This window comes from Neopelma chrysocephalum, unplaced genomic scaffold, assembly GCF_003984885.1.
Source record: "Neopelma chrysocephalum unplaced genomic scaffold, ASM398488v2 Primary Assembly neopelma1_24, whole genome shotgun sequence".
Taxonomy (NCBI): domain Eukaryota; kingdom Metazoa; phylum Chordata; class Aves; order Passeriformes; family Pipridae; genus Neopelma; species Neopelma chrysocephalum.
In genome coordinates this window covers 34,150,037-34,170,920 of record NW_020897693.1, presented here as the reverse complement: position 1 = coordinate 34,170,920, position 20,884 = coordinate 34,150,037, and the positions used below count along the sequence as shown (strand labels likewise).

Genomic DNA, 20,884 nt, shown 5'->3' with positions numbered 1-20,884 from the left:
ACCAAAACAAACAAATGAAATTACTTTATTCAAATGGATCATTTCTATGGCTCTGTGCCAAAATTCAAGATGGCAACAAACACAGATGTCTCCAGTCATATATTCTAATATTTTTCTCTGCTAATGGTTGCCATGTGATGAAAGCACAGAATCGTGGCTGTTACCAGACTAGGACAGACTGAAATGGCTGAGCAAATGAGATTTTATGTTCAAACCTGGACCTTAGGAAGAACAGCTGGAGGAAAGATCTCTTGTCTTACAGAAAGATCTCAAGTTAGTGATCACGAATAGGTGGAAGGAAGGGACCCTCAGCAGCAGAAGCTCTCAGAGGCAATCATTCACCTCAGCTTGCAGGCGTATCACAACAATCTGCTTCCACAGATGTTCAGGTACTCTCGTCAGTGGGTTTTCCTCTCACCAAGGCCTCCTCTTCTCTCTTTTCTGGCTGTTAGGGGAGTGTGGTGGCATGAAGTCACTGCTGCTTTTTCCTTTACCCCATACTTGAAGCAACGCTCTAGATTTCTCACCTGGTGTTGTGTGTTAATCCTTCTCTGCGAGCAGAGGCTGGAAAAAAACAAAGTTTTTTTACTCAAAGATTTTAAGTAATCATGGAGGACTGTTATGTGTGGAAAAACTGCTGTACTGCTCTGCACATCTCAGCTATTACCAGAAATCTGGGTCTCCCTATCACACAGCTTCTCTCTGCCCTAGTAGATGAGATCACAAATCAATATAACAAAACTTAACTTCATAAGCTAATGTGTGAAAAAGTAGTCTTGGTATTCCTCTTGAGCACCAGAATACCTTCATCACTCTTTGCTTCTGACTCACATGACTCATCTATTCACATTCATCCTCCTCTAAATCCTTCTCCCATATCAGTATGCTTTGTCTTTTTTCTTTAGGTCTTTTACTCATTTCCTTGTATGGGAGTCTACTTCCCCACTCCATCACATGTTGAGGACCTTGGTGCAGGAGAGATGGGGGTATGAGAAGGTTGATCTTTAAAAGAAACCAAATGGAGATAAGGAAAAAAAAATTTTCTTCCTGTTATTATAAAGATATATTTTTGACTTCTACATACTGCAACATTCTCCTATTTAGGCATGTTATGGGGAAAAGTCAATATCATCTTCACTTCTTTTACTTAAACATCCTTATACAGTTCTTTAAAAAGAAAAATCCAAAACACTTAGAAATATACGAAGTTTATTTTGGACGGTTTGCATTTTGCAGCTAATCTAGTAGGTAAAGCTTGTCCTGTGTATTGGCACATTGGCTTGTTCCTAAACATGAGTGACATTTGTTGAGAGCTGTTTATTAAAAATATTGCTGTATTTTAAAAAATACACTCTCCTGGAAAGTCCAGCACAGAGCCAAACATCACAGAGCACAGAGGACCTGGAAAGATGTTTCGAAAGCGGGATTGCCAGCTATGTCACTGCACAGAAAGTTTGGAAACTGAATTAGAAATCAAACTGTCAACCATGTGTTTTAAGATAGGATACCAGTCCAGAAACTTATCCCTTGGCAATATGCTGAAATAAAGGAAACAAAGGCACATGAGAGGCAGCCAATTTCAACCTCATTTCCCTCTTTTGAAGAGACCTTTGAGCTTTCCTATTCCTACAGAAATGCACAGTACAGTTTGTCTTTTCTCACAAACTGAATTAAAATCACTTTGCTCGAGCTCTTGTATGGCTACCTTGAGGACTGAGCACAGAGAGGAGCATTCCTATGTCTACAAGCAAATATACAGGTTCCTAACATGAGTGCAGCTCATGGCCAATACAATAATTTCATAAATATTAATGTATATAATTCTATGAAGTTTTATAATTTCAAAGGTACTGGTGAGCATTTCACCTCCTCTTCTGGTTGAGTAAGTGGAACAGAAAAAAAGCTCATTTCTGACAGGAGCCAACATTAAGGGTTGATTCTCTCCAGTGATAAGAGTCATTGCAGTGAATCACCACATACAACAGAATGAATTTCTCTTATTCTCTGCCTGCCAGGAGGTGTTAAAATATCTGCCCGTATGTCTATCCACATGTTTACACACCATTATGTCATACATGACTGCACCTCAAAAACTCAGAACAGTCACACAGTGGGAAGAAAAGGATTACCTCCATTTTATGGATATGATTCTGAGTTACAAGGAAATCATGGGAGTTCTGTAAAGTCATTTAAGAGATGCCTGCACACTAAAATTCAATACCATATAGACTTTCCCAGCGTAGATGTACACAGCCTTGGTCACACACCAGCACCTAATCTACTGTGCTTCCAAGATGCAGGAATGAGACAGAGCAGAGCACTAGGCTAGATGACAGTACTGGGTCAGGGACCCATGCTAATATTTTTTAGAGCTTGTTTGGGCTGTTTCATCATATCTGCAGAAAGTTTGCAGGAGAACTGAGAAGCATGTTGAAGTCTCATGAATCTAGTGTTGAAAGCAGGAACTTTCTCCCTGAAAAGCTAGGATTATCCTAGAAGTTCAGATTTTTTTTTATCCCAGAGCAGAGGGAATTTCTAATCCAAGTGATGCTCAGCATTCTCTTGATAATATACAGTGCAACTAAGAAAGGCAATAAATAAATGGGGTTTATTTATATCCACGGCTGACTGACACTAGCAAGCCAGGACAGCTGAAAATAGAAAGACAGCCCTCCCTCCCCCATATTTTGGGCACAATTTCAACCTGCCTTGCTGGACCAGGCAGGCCAGAGAAAGCACCAAGTCCAAGTCATGAAAATTTTCTTGGGGATGTGGGAGTTGGGGAGGAGGGAGGGAGGGTGTGTGTGTGTGGGGAGTGTGATGTATGTGTGTGACACAGACAGTACACTCAACTGTCACAAACAGTATAAACAACTGTATTCCAGTGAAGTCTTCCTGCACAAAAAGAGCAGTGAGCAGACTCATTCACAAGAGAGAAATAGCAGTGGAAGTCAGCATGAGCCTTCCTGCTTCCCATTTTAAAGAGACTGTGTCTTTAACACATACACACCCTGACTGCTAATGCCCTTCTGTACTTGACAGCCTTCATTCTAATATCTCTCATTCACCTCCTTACTCCCCATTTTTTTGTGGGTCTCTCTTCTCTGGCTCTTCCCCATGTTTCATTTCATAACTTCACACTCCTTTTACCCTATTCATACCCATTTTGGCTTCTATTTTTAGTTCTCAATAAAATAATGCCAGATTAAAACAAAATCCAATTTGGATGGGTGAAATCATCCTCTCTATAGGTAGCTTAATGCCAAAGGGCCAGATGTGAGACAGAAGTAGCCAAGATATTATATAACCTCTCCCCAGTCTTTGCACACCTGATCTTGAATGACATTTCCAACACAGCAAGAAAATACAGGCAGTTTGTCACCACCTCACTACCGAGAACAAGCAACAATCAGCCACCAGTCAGGCAAAAATGCCAATTGCCTGAAGTCATTACTTACTGCTTCAGAGTTTTCTTTGAGTCTGTCAGAAGTGAAGGCTCCTAAAATTCAAGCTGGGTTCTAGTTCTTAAACAGGGAAACCAATTTCTAGAGACTGTTCTTTCCTTTTTCTCCTGCTTTCCCAGGAGAAGTCCTGACACTTGGAATGTCCTTTCAGTGGCATGAGATCAATAGCAACAGGAAAAAGCTCCTTCCATTCATAAAAGAAAGCCAAAAGGGTGAGTAAAGGTGTGAGAGGCAGGCTGCTCTCACAGGTTAAGGAATAAATGTAATTTCTGATCATTAGAAGTGAACACTGACCCTCAGATCTACCTGAGCGGCCATGGCTGAGTTGGACATTATCTTCCTAATATCATCTGAGAAGGGCCTGGAATGCTGCTTCTGGCAGCACTTTACACTCTGCTGAGATTTAATGAGACTTACATATAGTTTTTTCATAACTAGATGAATTCAAACATAGTCATGTCCTGTTGATGACTTGTATCTATTTTAAAGGTACTGATTAGAAATATCAATATTTGCTCATTGCTAGTCATAAGGTAATGTTCCCTGCCCCTTCAGAGAGTATTAAGAAATGGGGTAAGAAGAAGGTCTTTCTTAACCCTCATCCTTTCCCTTCTGGTCCATCTGGTACTACAGGCTTGTGTGTCATTATCTGACCTGTGACTGATGCAACAACTAAAGCAGGGAGAGGAACTATTTTTTCCCCTTCCTCTTTGCCCCCTTTATAAAACTGTGGAAGTCAGTATGGGTAAGAGAGAGACGATCCAGGCTGTTTTGGTGATGCATGAAAGAACAATGGATTTAGGAAGATAATTATAAGAACAAATACGAATCTAAATACCCTATCTTTGCCTTCCCATAAAGGGAGGCACAACAGTAGGATTCAACTCAAGCTCCACTGCTTTCCAAAATATGGTAAAATGGACCAATTCTGTTTCTCAATAATCCTTTCTCTGCATGGAGACAGCACTACAGAGAGATGCTGACAGAATGTTAACTGTTAACAAAAGGCTGCAGGGCGAGAGGCTGCACTGGAAAAATACGATGCAAAGTGCTGGATATGACACTGGAGTTCCCTCTGCAGTGACCCACCTAGAGCTTCTCAGCCAGATAGGTGTGTCTGGAAGGATTTATGTGGAAGAGCTCATCATTACTCCATTCCTGGATTAGGGTAAGTAATGAGGTGATATCAAAAGTTGTTCTTCTGTGTGATAAGATATCTTGTGCCGGAGATGCCCAAGTAGTCTGAGGTAGAGGTTACTTGAGGTGCCCAATTGAAGGTCACCTTTTAAAGTGAAGACCACTTGTGCAGTCAGTCACAGCAACAACAGAGAGAACCAGGAGGGTGGCAAATGAAGACTGGAATTAACAGGATTAGTGAGAGGGAGGAGGCGTACCAGCAATGTGCTGTGCAGAAACCTGAGTGATTTCTTTTCCCAGCTGCTCCTGATGAAGGATTTGGACAGTGTGGTGAGACCAGCTGAAATCATAGCCAAGGTTCCTCTTGGGAATGTGGTAACAACGTAAAAATAAATACATTGGTGTTCAACAATCTACTGCCTTCCGAGGCTGCAGGAAACCTGGCAGAAGCTGAGGAAGCCTGGACAAGGCTGGGCAGCTGGGAATTCCACCCCAGTGCAACAAATGGCTGTGAGTCTGAAACAGGCCATGCACAGTGGTAACAGTACATATTCCATCCCATTCCTACCCTTTGTCATCCAAGAGAGTTGAGAGACATTGGCTGATAAAAGAAACTCCAAATTCCAGGCATTTTTTTTCTGTTTAGATCTGGCAAACAATATGAAGTGATTATATGTGTCTTGTTTAAATGCCTGCTGTGTTTACTTGCCTTTTTTTTTCTGGTGCAGAACAATTTTAAAGCTTGTACTTTTGCATACCTGCTAAACCAATCTCTATTTTTCCTTAGGCTCACATAAAAGAGGCTGCATTTAAGCCATGATGTTAATTCAAGCAGTGGATAGACAACAGCCAGTCAAGGCTTAGCACAACCAAAGTTAACTCCAATTTCAGATCTCCAATAACTAGACATACAATAACATGACCTTCTTTTGAAGGACCATACAGTAATCTTGGATATAAAAAACTTTAGAAATACACAGTCTACCTATAGATTTTCTGTAAAACGAAAAAAATCTGGAGCATGCTAGATGGCGAGAAGAGGAAGTACAAAACTGCTCCTTACTGTCACTTAGTTTGCAAGCAGGCTCCATTCATTGCTCTAAACTGGACCACACTGCTTGTACATTCTTCATATTTGGATGGCATTCAGACACTGCTCTCCACCTTAGCCTAAAGAAGAAAATTACTAGAAAACAAAGAACAGCAGCATGCTTTCTGCATGGAGGAGATCCAAACCATCTTATTAATCCCCATATTCTTCAACTAGTCTCTTGGCAGTCCAGGATCCAGTTTTAAGTCCTTATAGATAATGATACACTTTATTTCAAAGAGTTGCATACTTTCAGGACTCGCCATTCATGCAGATTTGGAGGCCAGGTGAATGTCCAAAATAAACAGACAGCTGTGCATCACCCTGCAACTAAGTTGAGACACAGACCTAGGAATCACAGGGGATAAAATCAAGTCTATACCAACAACTCAAGAAGTTTCTTCCCTAGTTTCAGACTGAGTTTTGACATTCACTTGTATGACATATTCTCAAGGCAACTAAAACACAAATAAATTAGTTTTGGACTCATGTTTTAAACCAGACTACGCAGAGATCCAAGACTTTGCATGAATTATTGATCTTCACAGCTGTCAAACTCAAAATGCATATTACCAATTTTTACCTCCCCTAATCGGTAATTCTAATGTTTTTTCTCTCCTCTCAGCACACACAGTGGAAAAGTCATGTGGTCACTAGTAATGTAAGCATTAGCACAATAAAACTGCATCACTGTTAATCAGTCTGAGTATGACAAGGTGAAAGTCCTATCAAGTTTGGAGTCAGGCATCAGTCTTACCTAGTTTTAATCATGATTCATATTTGTTTGTTATTATACAGGCTATTAGTGCATTATGTTTTACCATATCAAAACAGAACCCCAGAAGCATTCTGTGTTCTGAAGTTTTAAAATAAAAATTTCACAAACTCTCAAGAAGCTGTCAGGAAATGAAGGGGAAAAGCCTAAAGACAGAACATAGATTTCACTCATACAGCAACTCAGCATTTGCTGTTACCTTTGCAAATGAGAATGAGAATCACATCTTGAGTTGGAAGGGACCCACATGGATCATCAAGTAAATGACCCATACAGGGATCAAACCCTCAAACCAAATAAAATCAACTTGTGCATCTACTCCACAACTACACTGAGGGGTTATCCATACTTCCAGATTGTTCCTGTCTCCAGGCTCTTGCAGACAAGAGTACAGCTCAGGAACAGAGAAGCTGCAGTTATATTTTCATAAAGTGCTCTTCATGCTCTATTTTCCCTAAAACCTGATTTGTGTTAGCATTTTCAAAAAGGAAAAATAATAAATATAATCAATTTCTAACTATGAGGTCCTACATATAGCCACACATTCCTTGACATTACTTTCCAGTTGTTCAAAAGCTAAATTCTAGTAGAAAAATTATATCTTTCACCTAGACCTTCACTATTTTGAGAAAATGAATTCAAACACTATTCACCTAATGGCACTAGAGAGAAACAGAAAATAAAGCAGCAAAACACAAAAAAATGTCTCCATACACCTTACATTTTTAATATATAAACAAAAAATGACAAGTCTGACCATCATTTGAACTCACCATATCAAGCACAGCCTCCTAAAGACAACCTGGAACTGAACAACCTACCACAGTACTTAGCTTAGCTGTTACTCAGCAAGTTATATTCTGAAGAAGACTTGGAGAACTGATTTCTTACTTCACAATCACCCTATTTCAATAATACTAATTGAATTGCTAAATTCTATGAAGCAGGAAACATTCAGTGTAATGCTGAGGGACCCTCAAATTAACACAGAATAAAAAAAGCAATGTGATTATGGCTGTATTTTCAGAAAGACTGACAAGCCACCAGTGGCTGGATATTCAACTTCAGTGAAAAATCATGTTAGATGCATTTTGAATGCTCCCTAGAGCTAGTGATTCTTGGTATTTCTTTAATAGAATAAGTCCTGTTAAACTTTCAGGAATTTTGATAAGAAACTGTCTGTTCAGACACTACAAATAACACCCAAATGATATTTTGCAGATTTAGCTTCCTGTCTGTAGATAGTCATGAGGATCTCTGCCTTCTCTATCATTACATCACTGGCACATAGCTCACACAACTTCTGCCTCCTCATGAAATGTAGATGAGGCCCTAGGAATCAGAGGCTGCCACACTGTTTTCTCGTGGTGGCTTGTTTCAGAATCCTGAGCTGCTTTGCAGAAACACTGACTTTTATTCTCCCTTTTATGTCAAAGGATCTGTCCTCAAGAGCCTGAGCCCACTGCACAACAGTGTCTACAGCTGCTATTCTGCAGTTGCAGCACTAACCACCAGGGAACTGTTTTTTGGATAATCTGGTTAAAAGTTTCCATACTGCCTGACTCTCTCTTCCACTGAGCATCATCCTGACTTCTGGTTAGATGACTTATGACACCTTTATGTTGCTTCTCCACAGAGGCCCATAACTATTCTCAGAAAGGCTGTTAGAGAAGGCGGCCTATCCAAGCTTCTCAGACATTTTTGAGTATTTGTGTGTGTGTTTATACAGAGGTTCTGCCTGGTTCCTCTTTTATCTCTGCAACTTTTCAGAGCCTTCTATCTTTAAATGCTTGCAGTTTATTCTTTATGATTTGTGTGTCCAACCTCTCTAGTTGGTATTTAGGATACTAAATATATGTGAAAGAGTAACCTCAAATAAGCTGTTGCTGAGGGGAAATTGGGGCCCTAGAGTAAGCAATCAATGGAGAGAGTGAAGAAGAAAACCAGCTGTTCCTACAGCAAGGACCAGAGTAGTTTCTGAAACACACAAACTGGGCACCGAAGCCTCTGACGCATACCAGTGGCATGGTGCAAAGTTGAAGAAAATATCATTCCCCAGTTTCCAAGAACAAACATTCTACTCTAGTTAGTTTAATCATCGAAACGCTTAGCGCTGTTCGTGGAGCAATATACCTCTTCTAGCAACAAGGAAGCTTTGAGTGACCCATTCACCATGGTGCTGCTAGCCTACCCCTAGCCAAACTAGGGCTTTATGTAAGCCCTGACACTCTCAGCTACATAGCAGGCTAAACCCTTTGTTTGAGCTTCCGAGAAGATAAGTTTAGTACAGTGCAGCCAGTCTAGTCCTACAGGAGGAGAGATGAGCTGAAGTTCTCAGTTCTCACTGGATTACAAGTATTCACAGAGAAGGTGACTACCCTTCACTTTGTAGTTGTTATCTAGCCTATATTTCTCTGACTGTTGCCTTCCAGCATTAATACGATCAACAATCCTCATGGATGCACTGAATTAATACTCACAGAATTGGGAAAGGACAGTAAAATGCCACCTATAGTTATCAGGGGGACACATAACAACAACAGTACCCAGAGAAGATGTAAAGATTCTCTTGCAAAAGTTAAAATTACAGGGGGACAACTGTGACAGTGCCCTTCAAAGTGTGAAAAAGAAGGCAGAATTTAGCACACAAACACCTTTCTGTAAGTCCACTAAACAAACAAGTTTCTTCAATATATTGAGAACTCCATTTTTACATTTACTTGCAAATTTGTCTGTAACCTTACTTAATATACTGTACTAAAAACTTAACTTGAACTATATAGTAGATCAGAACTTCTGCCTCAGCTACACATATACTAAAGGGTTGACACAATTTCATTTATTTTGATAATCCCATCATACGCCAGAATACATTGTCCTGTTCCAATGTGCCGTAGGGTCTTTTTTACTGACTAAGGCTATTTATTCACCCTATAAAATTTCTGGTAGGAGTTTTTGGCAGGTGGTAAAGTGTGTGAGGCAGTTTGGAACTGTACATTAAGTGCATTAGCTAAAGGATCAGCAATAAAATCACCAACATTAATAATGAAAATGTCATCTTTAAATTTCAGAGATAAATATCCAAGAGAGGAACTGGGTAGTTCACCCCTATGCAAACTTTTCTTTCAGCCTATGAAAACACACAGATCACTGCATTAGTGATACTCAAGTCATATTTTCAAGGTTTCACAGCAAAACAAAAGGTCAGAAATACAATTTTCCAAAGCATTCTAGAACATAATTTGTCCATATATTCCATTACAGCACTATCACAAATTACTGTGGGCCATGGATAATATGGGTTCCTCAAGACTACACTCAACCTGCCAACATGTCTGCATCAATGAAAAATGGATTTGGGTCCTCATTTGCTGAGAACTTAACAGCATATAAACCTGTTTGAACTAAGTAGCCATTAGGGAACAATGAAGATTTGATTCTGTAAGTCTCTGATTTTCCTTTGGGAACTTTTGCCTCTACTGATTGACTTCACTATGCAGCTGACTCAAAAGTCTCAGCTACGTCGTTCTGAACTCAGGGGCTTTTCTGCAACAGTGAAGAAAAATGTAAAGAATGTTCCAGCTCTATATTACAGGCCAAGCTTAAACAACAGAGCATCTTGAGCCAAAGCCTAGAGCAAAGAGGAGCCATTTTAGCCAAGGTGCTTTTTTTCCCCCCAGCCACATTTTAAGGAATCTTCCTCTTCCAACTCTGTGAAACTCAGCCTTTGCTCCCTTCTGTTTAGCCTTTTTTAAACCCAGGAAGAATAAATTCCCTGCACAGCTGAACCCAGCCTGTTACCTAGGAACCACTACATGCAGAGGAGGCAGCTGTTTCTTCTTGCTGAGAGAGTTTTTTCCCCGCCAGTTCTTGAAAAAGATTAAAGCATCCCAGCATGCCCATCCCCACTTTCCTAGTCTTTGGCACTGGCACTCACCTGTGGAATTTGTCCCTGGCTCACGGGATGCAGCACTGTGAAGGCTGTTCTGGAATCCATTCAGTTTCTTTTCAGTGGAGGTCACCCTAAGAGGTAAAAGCATCAAATTAGACAGTGCTAAGAAGTGATATATCAAGGAGGAATGAAACTCTCCAACAAAAAATTGAGAATTCTCCCAGTTTACATCATCTCACTGGGATTGTAACTATGAAGCTGTGCCTGAACATGGTATGAAAAAGGCAGCAACAGCAACTGAATCCAAAAAGGCAGAGCAAGACAGATGAACACTCAATCCACTAGCAAGACTTCCATGTGATTAAAACACTTAATTGTCTCATGTGCCTTGGAAGCTGATTCTGGAGAATAAAGAACATAGTAAAAGGTACCACCAAGGTACTACTTGTAATTACAACAAGTAATGCTGTGTTCATCTTATTTCAGTGATTTGAACTAAAGTGGTTAAGCAACTTTCAAACAGAAATGCATATGCTGTCAAAAACATGCTACATTCAAAGTTAAGTCCTTGCATCTTGCCTCAGCAGAGAGAGCTCATCTAGGCAAGGTTTCTCACTTACCTTGGAAACTGGGACCCCTGGGATGCATACAATTTCCAGTAGTCCAGTGCCATTCCTCAAGCATTCCTCAATGCAAATCCTCCTGCATTGATCTCAGCATCTGACTTACAGCAAAAGTATATTCTGTGGACTACAACTGCACTTCCTTTAACTTACAAAGATTCGTTACCAAACTGAGACCATGTCTTCCTACATAAAAATTGGGTCTACTCAAAAGGGAAGGGTAAGCTATACAGCTGAAAGGATCTATTCCATCCTTATAACCTATACAATTATTCACCTATTCCTGGTTTGTCCTCTCCTCCCTTATTCCTCCTTGCCTTTCTTTCTTCCTGCCCAACTCAATTCTGATCACTGCAGACTTCTGCGCGTACACTCATCTCTACTAGAGTCCTTCTCCTTCACTCCTTCAGCTCTGCAGTGTTACAGTTACTGTCAGCTCTTCCCCAAAAAAGCACTGTAATCTCCAATCCCCATGTGATGCCCTGACAACTAACAGACACAGACACACACGTGCAGTTTCTGTGGTTTTATCTGAAACCTTTTGTTTTCAGATTTCAAGGTCAGCAAGTAATCCAGGTGTTCCTGACAGCTAAAAGGCTTGTGAGGGAGTCCTATATTTTATTACAGAAGGATTTCAGTGAAACAAATTGGAGTCCATACAGGAAGGGGGAGGATGCAGATACATTTGTGTAGCACAACCCCTTACTTCAGTCAGCCTTAATTGCAAATGCTATTGTCGAATGAAGGGCCTGTTTCTATGTTTATTGTCTCTTGGAGAGAATTTTGGATCTGTATTTATGGTGTCTTTTGCACTGATACTGCATGGTCCTTGTAGGAGCTAAGAATCCAGATGGATCTTTATCCTTCTTATATAGAGATTCCATGCTTATAATTAGCTAGTCCACTTGGTTAACACAGCACAACTGACAGTCAAATTCAGCTCACCCTTCTGTAGGTAGAATGCAAGACTAGTGGTTGAAAATGTCATCAAGAATGCCAGCAAGTATAACAACAAAAAAAAAGCAAAACAGAACAGTCACACTTCTACCTTAAAGTGTGGCTTGTGTTCTCTCTACAGACTTGCCCTTATTCTCTGCCTACTCACTATGTACCTTGATTCTTGCAGTTTCAACTGCCACCTCCAGACAGCTCATTCTCAGCATTGCTCCTGGGATCTCATCCCTCACATTCTCTCTTGTGTCCTGATGGAAGCTTCAGTGGCAGAACATATTCACCACTTAAACTGACTTAAACCCTTTCCGCTTTCTTCCTCCTCGTGTTGGCTGAAATCCAACTCCCTTTCTCAGTTTCCTGCTTTTTAATGTCTGTGTTGTTTTTGCTTCCAGTTCTCCAATTGTTATATTCTCCATTTCTCCTTCTTCGATACTAACAAAAGCACTCTCCCCACTGTCCTCTCCATTTAAATATCTGTCACTGCCCTTTTCTGTCTCTTATACAGCTAACCTCTCCTTGATACTAAAAAGTTCCTTCATTTAGACACTAGACCAGCCCTAAGGTGCTCAGCCTTGGACTGCAAATTTGTTCCACAAGTGACAGAGAAATACTTTCTTGACTAAATTTTGAACACCTTTGTTTTAACAACCTATTCCTGGGATGTTCTGAACACATTTAAAGGTCCAGTGGAACCAGACAGAATTGACACTAACATATTCATATCACAAAAAGCCCAGGTTTAACAAGAGGACAGCAACAGATGTAAAGTCCCAGCGCCAGGGAGGCTTGTTCCTCTTTGTTGTTCTTGGACAGGGTATCCCTTCATGTGTATCTGTGTGTATGATCTGAGGCTAGCCAAGGGCTATGAGCTACAGGTCTAGTAAGCCCAGCTGCGTCAGGGTGTTAAATCAAGGCATGTCTCTCAGATGCACTGCTTTTGCTGCCAAAAATGTCTAAGGGTCAGGCAGCCTGATTAACCCAGCTACTCAGGAGCTGAAAAAACAAGCGTGCCGCAGTACAGCAGTAGCAAAAGGTAAAAAGGTTCCAGTAACAGTTACATGCTTGTTCTCCCGCTGCCTGTCCTCTTTTCAGTGGCACTCATTTTACATATGTGATGTACCTGGCTCACTTAAGACACTCCACGCATGCCTGTGAATGAGTACACGTGGGCAAGACAGGATATAAACCAGAACCATAGTATTTTACAGGGCTTACTCTGTGACCATCATCTGCTTTTGGCACATTTGCTAGGCTTGGCCAGCCTGTCCTAGAAAAGCTGGCTACTGCTGTGTCCAGTTGCAATCAGGACTCTTCCCTGCCCTAGGATGGACTTCCTGAACCCTGGAGAAATGCATCCCCTCTACCCTATTTCTGTACTAGTTACAATATAGGAGAACTTTGCCTCTTCTACTGCTGGCACAGTGGAAAACAATCATACAAGGGAGAACAAGGCAGAAAGATTTTTGTGCTGTGGTGTTGGGACTTGAAGGGAATATTTGTTTCAAAAGGCTTCCTGAATAGAGTTATGAATGACATTTAGAGCGATGTTCAGTACAAGAAATTATGCCACGCTGATCAATATCCCCAACACTTCGTGATGTTTCAGCCTACTGCTGATAAACTTCGTGACTTTCTTGGTCTCTCTTTCCCTGATAACATCTTGAACTATATGCTCCTTTTCTCTACCTAGCATTTCCTCTTTTTATATACAGTGGTATAACATTGACAGATGAATTTTTATGACATCTTGTCTTTGACTGATAGTTCTGTTCACAGGTTCTTCAAAGACATCTACCTGATGCTGTCACAGTTAGAGAGCAGGTTTCTGAAAAGTTACTAGTGCAGAAATTTGTATTTACTATGACTTAGTCATTCTAAAAGCAGAAAGATTTTTCGTCTACCATCTGTACCAGTTCACTCTGGGTTCTGACAGTTGAGCTAATATATTTTTCTATTTTGCATGCTGTCATTAGTAATATGAAGATTCCATACATCAGATGCTGCTTCCAGGGACATCTGTTTCATTCCATGGCTTATGAATACTATATCTGTGATCTGTCCCAAAATGTTGCTCTCAGCTATCAGCAGTCTCTTCATGGTTCACAGACCTGCCAATAGTAGTGGCAACTTGAGCAGTGGTGAAAGGTCACAGTTTGGTTCTTGGAAAGAAAGAAGAGTTTGTTGTGCTAGCTGTCCAAAAACTGTCTTTCTACTTGTGATATGAGGACATTTAATCAAAACTATGGAGCCCCATGAGACCTTTTTATGGGACTGCATTTCAGCGTAGAGCTGCATATTTAAACCATTTCTCCCAGTTAGTCCTTTTTCTGCACCTTAATATGGGCCCCAGTTTTCCACTCTGTTAGTTTAAGCAAGGAGTCTGCTTTGGACACAATCCATTATAAAGTTCACCTACCACCTTTTACAAGTTGAGAGACTAAGAAAACAAGAGAGGCCAGGAACTGAAAAGACAAGACGGAATTGTCTGGCTGTTCCATTACTTTTTTCCTTTATGTTTCAACCAGGGAAGTGTCCAAGTTACTAGATAGTTTTTGAATTAGTCAGTAATGTTCATCTTTAGCATCTCATTCTGTTTGTAGTTGAGTTTTCTACTTCTTATTTCTTCCTCTTCTGGAAGCCATGTGTGCTGGCTGGGAGAGAATTGATAACGCATGCAAGGAGGAGATAGGTCAAAGAGACAAAGTTGATTTTAGTTTGTCTTCACAGTCCAGCCTCTGGAGAAATTCTACAAACAACTTTAAATAGATGATCTTTATTAAGATGTTAAACAAAAGCCAGGCAGCGCGAGAGCAGACGCAAATAAGGTCTAACTTACCGAAATATATGGGGGGAAAAGAAGAGACACGAGAGCTTTAACAATAGAATGGGATTAGTTTCAGTGAGTCTCGTGGAAATAATACATAGCACTAAGATCCTCTTTCAGGAAAGAGATCAGGAAAATAGTCAAGAAGTATCAGGGGGTGAGAGAGGGCAGCAAATGAAAAGTGACCAGACAGACAAAAGAAGCAGCCAGAAAGATGCTACGGAGAGGGATATTTGCCATGTCATAACCTAAGGATATGGCAGTCCCACACTGAAAAAGTACAATTCTGAGTGCCACAATGCAAGCACTCTGATAAACTGAAGAAAATACAGTACATTTAAGACAACTAAGGACTTGGCAGGTGGAACTACTATCTGAGGTGAACAAAACCTCAACAAGTCTAAGCAACATTAGGTTACTCCAAGAAGTAGAAGAATATTCAAAAGATGGAGAGTATTCATAAGGGAAGGTGTTCAGGGTGGTTCAGGAAGGAGGAACAAGGTACAACAGGATGAAACAAAGGAAAAATTCAAGAGAGCACATCAGGAGAAACTAGCTGATAATAAGCTTGTCTAGATTCTTAAATAGGCTGTTATAGCACACAGTGGAGTTTCTACCACTGGACTTCTTTGAAAGTAGACTACACATGGTGTCCGAGAATACTTTGTACAAAATAATCAGGAACTGCAGAAAACAGGCTGGAGCATGCAAGACATCTTTTTCTTCTCTAATCTATATTCCTTTGACACAGAGGCTTCTCTCCATTCACCCCCCGATGATGCATATCTGGTCTTTTCCTGACAACAATGAATGGATTAAAGTAGCCTGAGACATAGCAGCTTTTAAACGATCACTTGGAAATACATGCTGGAAATATAGCCGGGCACTGCTGTATTCCATGTAAGCGAAAAAATGTTACTGCAAGATCCCATGAATGGCAAGAATGGGTTTGGAGCCTTGTGTTGGAGACTGAAAGGCAACTTGGAAAGTATTTCCGGAGTGGCTCCTTGCAGCCTTCGATACTTGGATTAGTTTTCTGAAATTCTGAAGGAATCTTTTGCTTTTTTTCTCCCTTCTGTGCATTTTTGGTGCTGAACTTTTTCCGGTTTTCCCACACTCCTGCCTGTCACAGAGCAGAAACCACAAAAATGCAGCAAAGTAAAGTCTGTCCAAGGAGCTGCAATTCCATCTCACAAGGATAAACATTTCCTCTGCCAAGAAGTGAGCACAGCACACCGGCATCTTCAAATACACATCCCGGCTGCCCAGCAGAGAAACCCACTGACATAGCCTGTCACCTGTACTAACATGAGCTACCCAACATAAAAGAAATCAGATGGCAAACCTACCGGCATATACCTGCCAGACCTGATGATCACATCATTTGCTGAGTTGACAAAGTCCATTAACACCTTGTTTTCCTTTTAAATAAATTTGGGGGATTAATTCAGTGTGCTATCTCTTAAGATGGCAAGAGTACAGGCAGGAAATACAAGAACTTCCCCAAAGCAGTTCTGTTCAAGTTCCTTAAATATGCCTTGCCATTTCAAATTTGATCCACAACTGACTGTGCCCTAGCATCTTCATAAGGTGTCTTTCATTAGTAATCTTTTACTAAGTAAAACTTCTCTCTTAAAACAGGAGGGGAACTGAGATTCAGGAAACCTCACAGGAACTTGCTCTGAAAGCTTTACAACTCTGCTGGCTGTAGAGTAAATACAAGGGAGGAAGTTATGAATGCAATTTTTAGAATTAAGTAAGTCTGAGGATAGATGAGGAAGAATCTAATGAAGGATTTAGTCTAAAGCAATTCTGTCATTTAAGGGGAGATAAACAAAGAGTTGAGGAAGCTGAAAACCCAGAAGTCTTGCTCACATTTCCTCATAATGCACAAAAGAAAAGACACAAAGAAATGGAAAGGAAGAAAACTTACAATTAATTAGCAACATTTCACGGGGAATATTTTTGTTTGTTTTTAAAGATAACACATGACAAATCCATCTATCTAACTTAGAATAGCAAGCACTATATAACTAAAAGCTTACTAAAAGTTAAAAGAAGGATTTCTACAGATAATGAGGAAAGCTATCATTACATCAGGCACAATATAAACACTTTAAATGAAATAAACACTTGTGCTTGAAGACCTAAGTCAAACATTGTATGTTACATTTATGGGAAAACTTGGTTCAAGGGTAGATTAGCTTGTTAAAGATATTGGATTGCTTTGTTGTTTTGTTTTGCAGGTTTTTTTGGTACCCTCTTCTGACACATCAGATTCTAGCCCCCATCAAAGATTAAACATGGAGCGACTCAAGTGCCTAAATACAGATGTCTAGTACCACACTTCATGCTCTAAAGCTATTTGAGACATCTGCATGGGACTGGCAGATGCAACACAAGATCTACAGAAGACCTGTACTCATCTGGAACAGCAGTTGGAGGTCAGTTGGAATAGCCCTGGGCATCTAGAATGTCACTAGCAACCTGTATTTAGGTTACTGAGTCCCACCCTGGAATCAGTCTGGCAGTTCCTATGTTCTTATTACAGTTTTACCTTCCTTACCATTGTGAAACACGAAACTGCAACATAATGCACACTGATTTCAGTACACACACCTCAAGAGAGATCTATCTTGGACAGCACAGCGGACATCAGTCAAAGTCAGATAGAGACAGGTTCTTCTCCGATATTTATTTTTGGGGAAACCAGTGCCAACTCCCTATTGTGGATGGAAGAGATAAAACTTACTTGGAAATCCTCTGGGCTGCAGGCTTTCTGATCACTGCCTGTCTGTGGTTTGTTGGAGGCTTTGGAACCAGCTGAGGAGGTGTACTCTGGGATGGCATCACTTTGTGCAAACTGGCTGCCTTTTGGATACTACAAGTGGCACTTGATGTCTTGTGGGCATCAGAGCCAGCTGGCATAGATATATGGCTGGTGCTGGATTGTGAGTAGTTGGCAAAGAGAGCCTGGGTAAAAAAACGAAACGAAACAAAACAAAACATAGTAATTGGTGATTACCTCTGTGAACATTGCTGAGAATGCTGATGGAGGTGGGTGACATTTTTGTGGGGGATAACATCTGTCTGGTGAAGGCATGGGACTCTCCCAGGGCTCCAGGGAGAGTCCCATGCATAAAAAGAAGAGTTAAGTGGTCAAATCAGTAAAGTAGTTTTTAGAGCTGAATTTTATGCCTTTGGAAGCTGGGACTACCTTCTAGGAAGGCAGACAACCTCACTACTGCCACAGAATTATACTATTCTGGATTAAAAAACATGAGGTCCAATCCTCAATCTAACCTTGCAATGGGCTTCCACCCACAAAGAAGTAAAGCTTTCATGGCATTGACTGATAAATTTAGCATTTATCTTGCTAAATTACTCTTTATGTGGGAGGTGGGACAGATACAATTCTAGGGAAGAAAAAGGTTATAGGGTAGATGTTACAATGTCAGTTATTTGGTCTAACCCTATACTTGGAACAACAGAAAGGTTCTAGAGTACTTTCTTCTGAAAAAGGGACTTTAGGTCCACCTCTGACAAAAAAAGAAATCTCCAGTAATATCAGGGGACAAAAAATATTTCTATTCTATAGCACGTGGGAGAGTAATGTCGGAGATTTGACACAGGGAACAAAAGAACCTGCATGTTATGACACACTGGAGAACTGAGCTGTGGACTGGCAAAGCAGGGAGTGGAGAATGTTTCCCTACGGTAGCTCTGCAGACTGCTAAATTCTCTTCAGAAAGGAGCAACCTGCTGGGAGTTCTGCCTTGTCTTTCCTCGAAGTCAGTCAGATTCCCAGCATAGAGGCAATACCATAACCTTGTAGTTTGGCAGCTAGAGGTCAGCGATAGGAGATGAGGGGAATAGCTGAGCCCTTGCCAGTTACCTCAGTGTGACCCTGGGAGCAGTGCCCTTCACTGAGTTTGTGCTCAGTTTCTTCTCTGGTGGAAAATACACAAAGCCACAGCGAGTGGGCTCCAGGCTCCAGCAAAAACCACAGTCTGAGAGTTGGCTGAGTCTTAGCACACAGACAGGAAAAGCCCCTCTCCCCCGCAATTCTCTGGCAAATGGCAGGGCAGTGGAGTGTGGGAAGGCGTTTCTGACAGGCAGAGCTCTAGGGAGAAAAGGAAGTGCAGAAGCCAAAACAGGCCTGTTTCCTAACTAGAGCTCACTGACAAGATGCCCTTGGGCTCTCAACCTTCCTTAACTTCTCCCTTCCCTGAAGCTCTACCTTGATTGCAGCTTTCAGATTTCAAATTAAGTAGCTAGTACAAGTGCAGAAGTCTGGAAAATAGCAGTCACACCCTACTTCCCCTCAGCAAAATAAACTAGAATGGAACATCTTAGAGCCTGACACATCATGAGGTTGGGATGGAGACCCTCAAGTCACTGCTCCCACTTCTTCCTCAGGGGTGAAATCTCACTGTGCTGTTCGGTATTATGCATCTTCCCTGTAAGTTCTTTTTCTTTAATGTTATTAAAATCACTAAGATCCTGGAGTCAACAAAGCATACAGTCATAACCCCTTCCCTGCGTTAATATGCAGTGGCAAGGAGATCCATGACTCTGAAGAAATAGCAAGTATGGATGCTCTAACAAAGTCTGATCAGCAAAAGCTGAGCTCCAGTCTGCCTTAAGAAAGGTCATGGATGTTTTTCACAGGGTAAAAGACTTCCAAAAAGGCCTTTGTCTCTACACTGTGCCGAGATTCTGGCTGTCTTCCAGGCAAGGATAGGGAGACTGGAAGCTGATATGGACCATGGCTTCTGGATTCAGCTACAAAGTATACTGCCCTGCTGTGAACTCCATGGGGACAGGACAGGAAATCAGGAGAAGCTACTGTGCAAATAAAGAGGGCAGCTGGGGAGAGCAGAGCCTGGCCACACAAAGGAAGGGTTGGGAAGAGAATTCAGCACATCCAAAAAGTAGGAGACAAACCTCATTACTCAGGATTCTGAAGGCTAAGGGTCTAGGGAGAGCAGAAGCCTAGCCTAGCCCTGACAGATGCAGTCCTGAAGCAGGCAGCACTCTACAGCTATTGCTGCTGCAAGTAAAATCTTTCAATCACATGTTGCAGGCTGGCAGATTTAACTTGATGTCGAGGACACATTCACTACCCTAACAAGTTCTTATGGCTGCAAATCTGCAAAATAGTAAGAAAGCCATGAGACTTTTTAGCTAAAAATCCTCTAAAGCATTAGTGAGTTAATTCTCTTGCACAATTCATCGGGGAGGTAGGACAGCATTAACCCTGTCTTGCCCATGAAGAATGTTAGCACTGACAGAGAAAGTGCTTTTCCCTAACCCACAGACTGAGCAATATGAAAAGCTACGTTGAAATGTCTGAAAAGCTGTGAAAAGATCCTAACTTCCAATACCATATTCACCTCATTAGACCACACATCTAAGAGTATTAGCCAGCAGCAGCTAAGCTTGGGCTGTTAGTGATTAAAAGCAGAAGGGTACTGTAGTACTTTGAAGAAAAGCAGATATATTAATGATCTTCAAAAACAGAAAGAATGTTCCTGGCACTTACCATCCCTGTATCTAACACCCATCCCTAGCACAGTAATGGAACAAATGTTGCAAGCAAAAACATGTTCATTGTGTGACCAGAGGAGGTAATGAAGCCCATTTCCTGAGAATCTGTCTTACAGTATCTAATACAAAGCATACCCCAAATTATGCCTCCCTTCATGGGTCTGGGGCATTCTTGTGTTGATTTTGTGCTGTCTAATTAGGAATGGTCTCATGCTGCAGCCTTTGCCTTAATGGGAACAGTAGTTTAATCCCCTTCCCAGATATACAGCTTTTTATTTTAATGAAATTTGTATGAAACATAGCTTTGAGATTTCTATCCCATAGTCATTCACTTTCAATTGGATCAGCAAGTCTGAAAAAGACAAGACTCAGCAGTGCATGAGAACTGACAGACAGATACACACACACATGTACTGCATAAAGATCCATGCAGCTAGTTCCAAATCACTGGTGCTGGAAACTGAGATGTTTATAAGGAATAAACAATAACAAGGATTTAAGTTAAAAAAAGAAAAGTAAAGTAAACCCAATGTGCTGGTTTAAAAGTTAACCAGCAAGGCAAAATGAACTCAATT

At 41.0% G+C, this 20,884-nt stretch overlaps 1 protein-coding gene across 9 annotated transcripts in view; it reads right to left on the bottom strand.

Moving 5' to 3' along the window:
* TTLL5 (tubulin tyrosine ligase like 5) overlaps positions 1–20,884 on the bottom strand; it is a 135,582-nt gene continuing 114,698 nt past the window's right edge. For 6 of the 9 annotated variants that reach the window (XM_027671953.1, XM_027671974.1, XM_027671983.1 and 3 more), the window contains 4 exons: positions 17,512–17,732; positions 10,404–10,489; positions 528–564; positions 1–445 (listed from right to left, as the gene is read on the bottom strand). In XM_027671953.1, the coding sequence (XP_027527754.1) occupies positions 415–445; positions 528–564; positions 10,404–10,489; positions 17,512–17,732 (375 nt within the window). In that variant the 3' untranslated portion in view covers positions 1–414. Of the gene's footprint in view, positions 565–10,403; positions 10,490–17,511; positions 17,733–20,884 lie in introns of those variants that run through there. The other 3 variants (XM_027671967.1, XR_003532346.1, XR_003532347.1) reach the window with 3 other exon arrangements.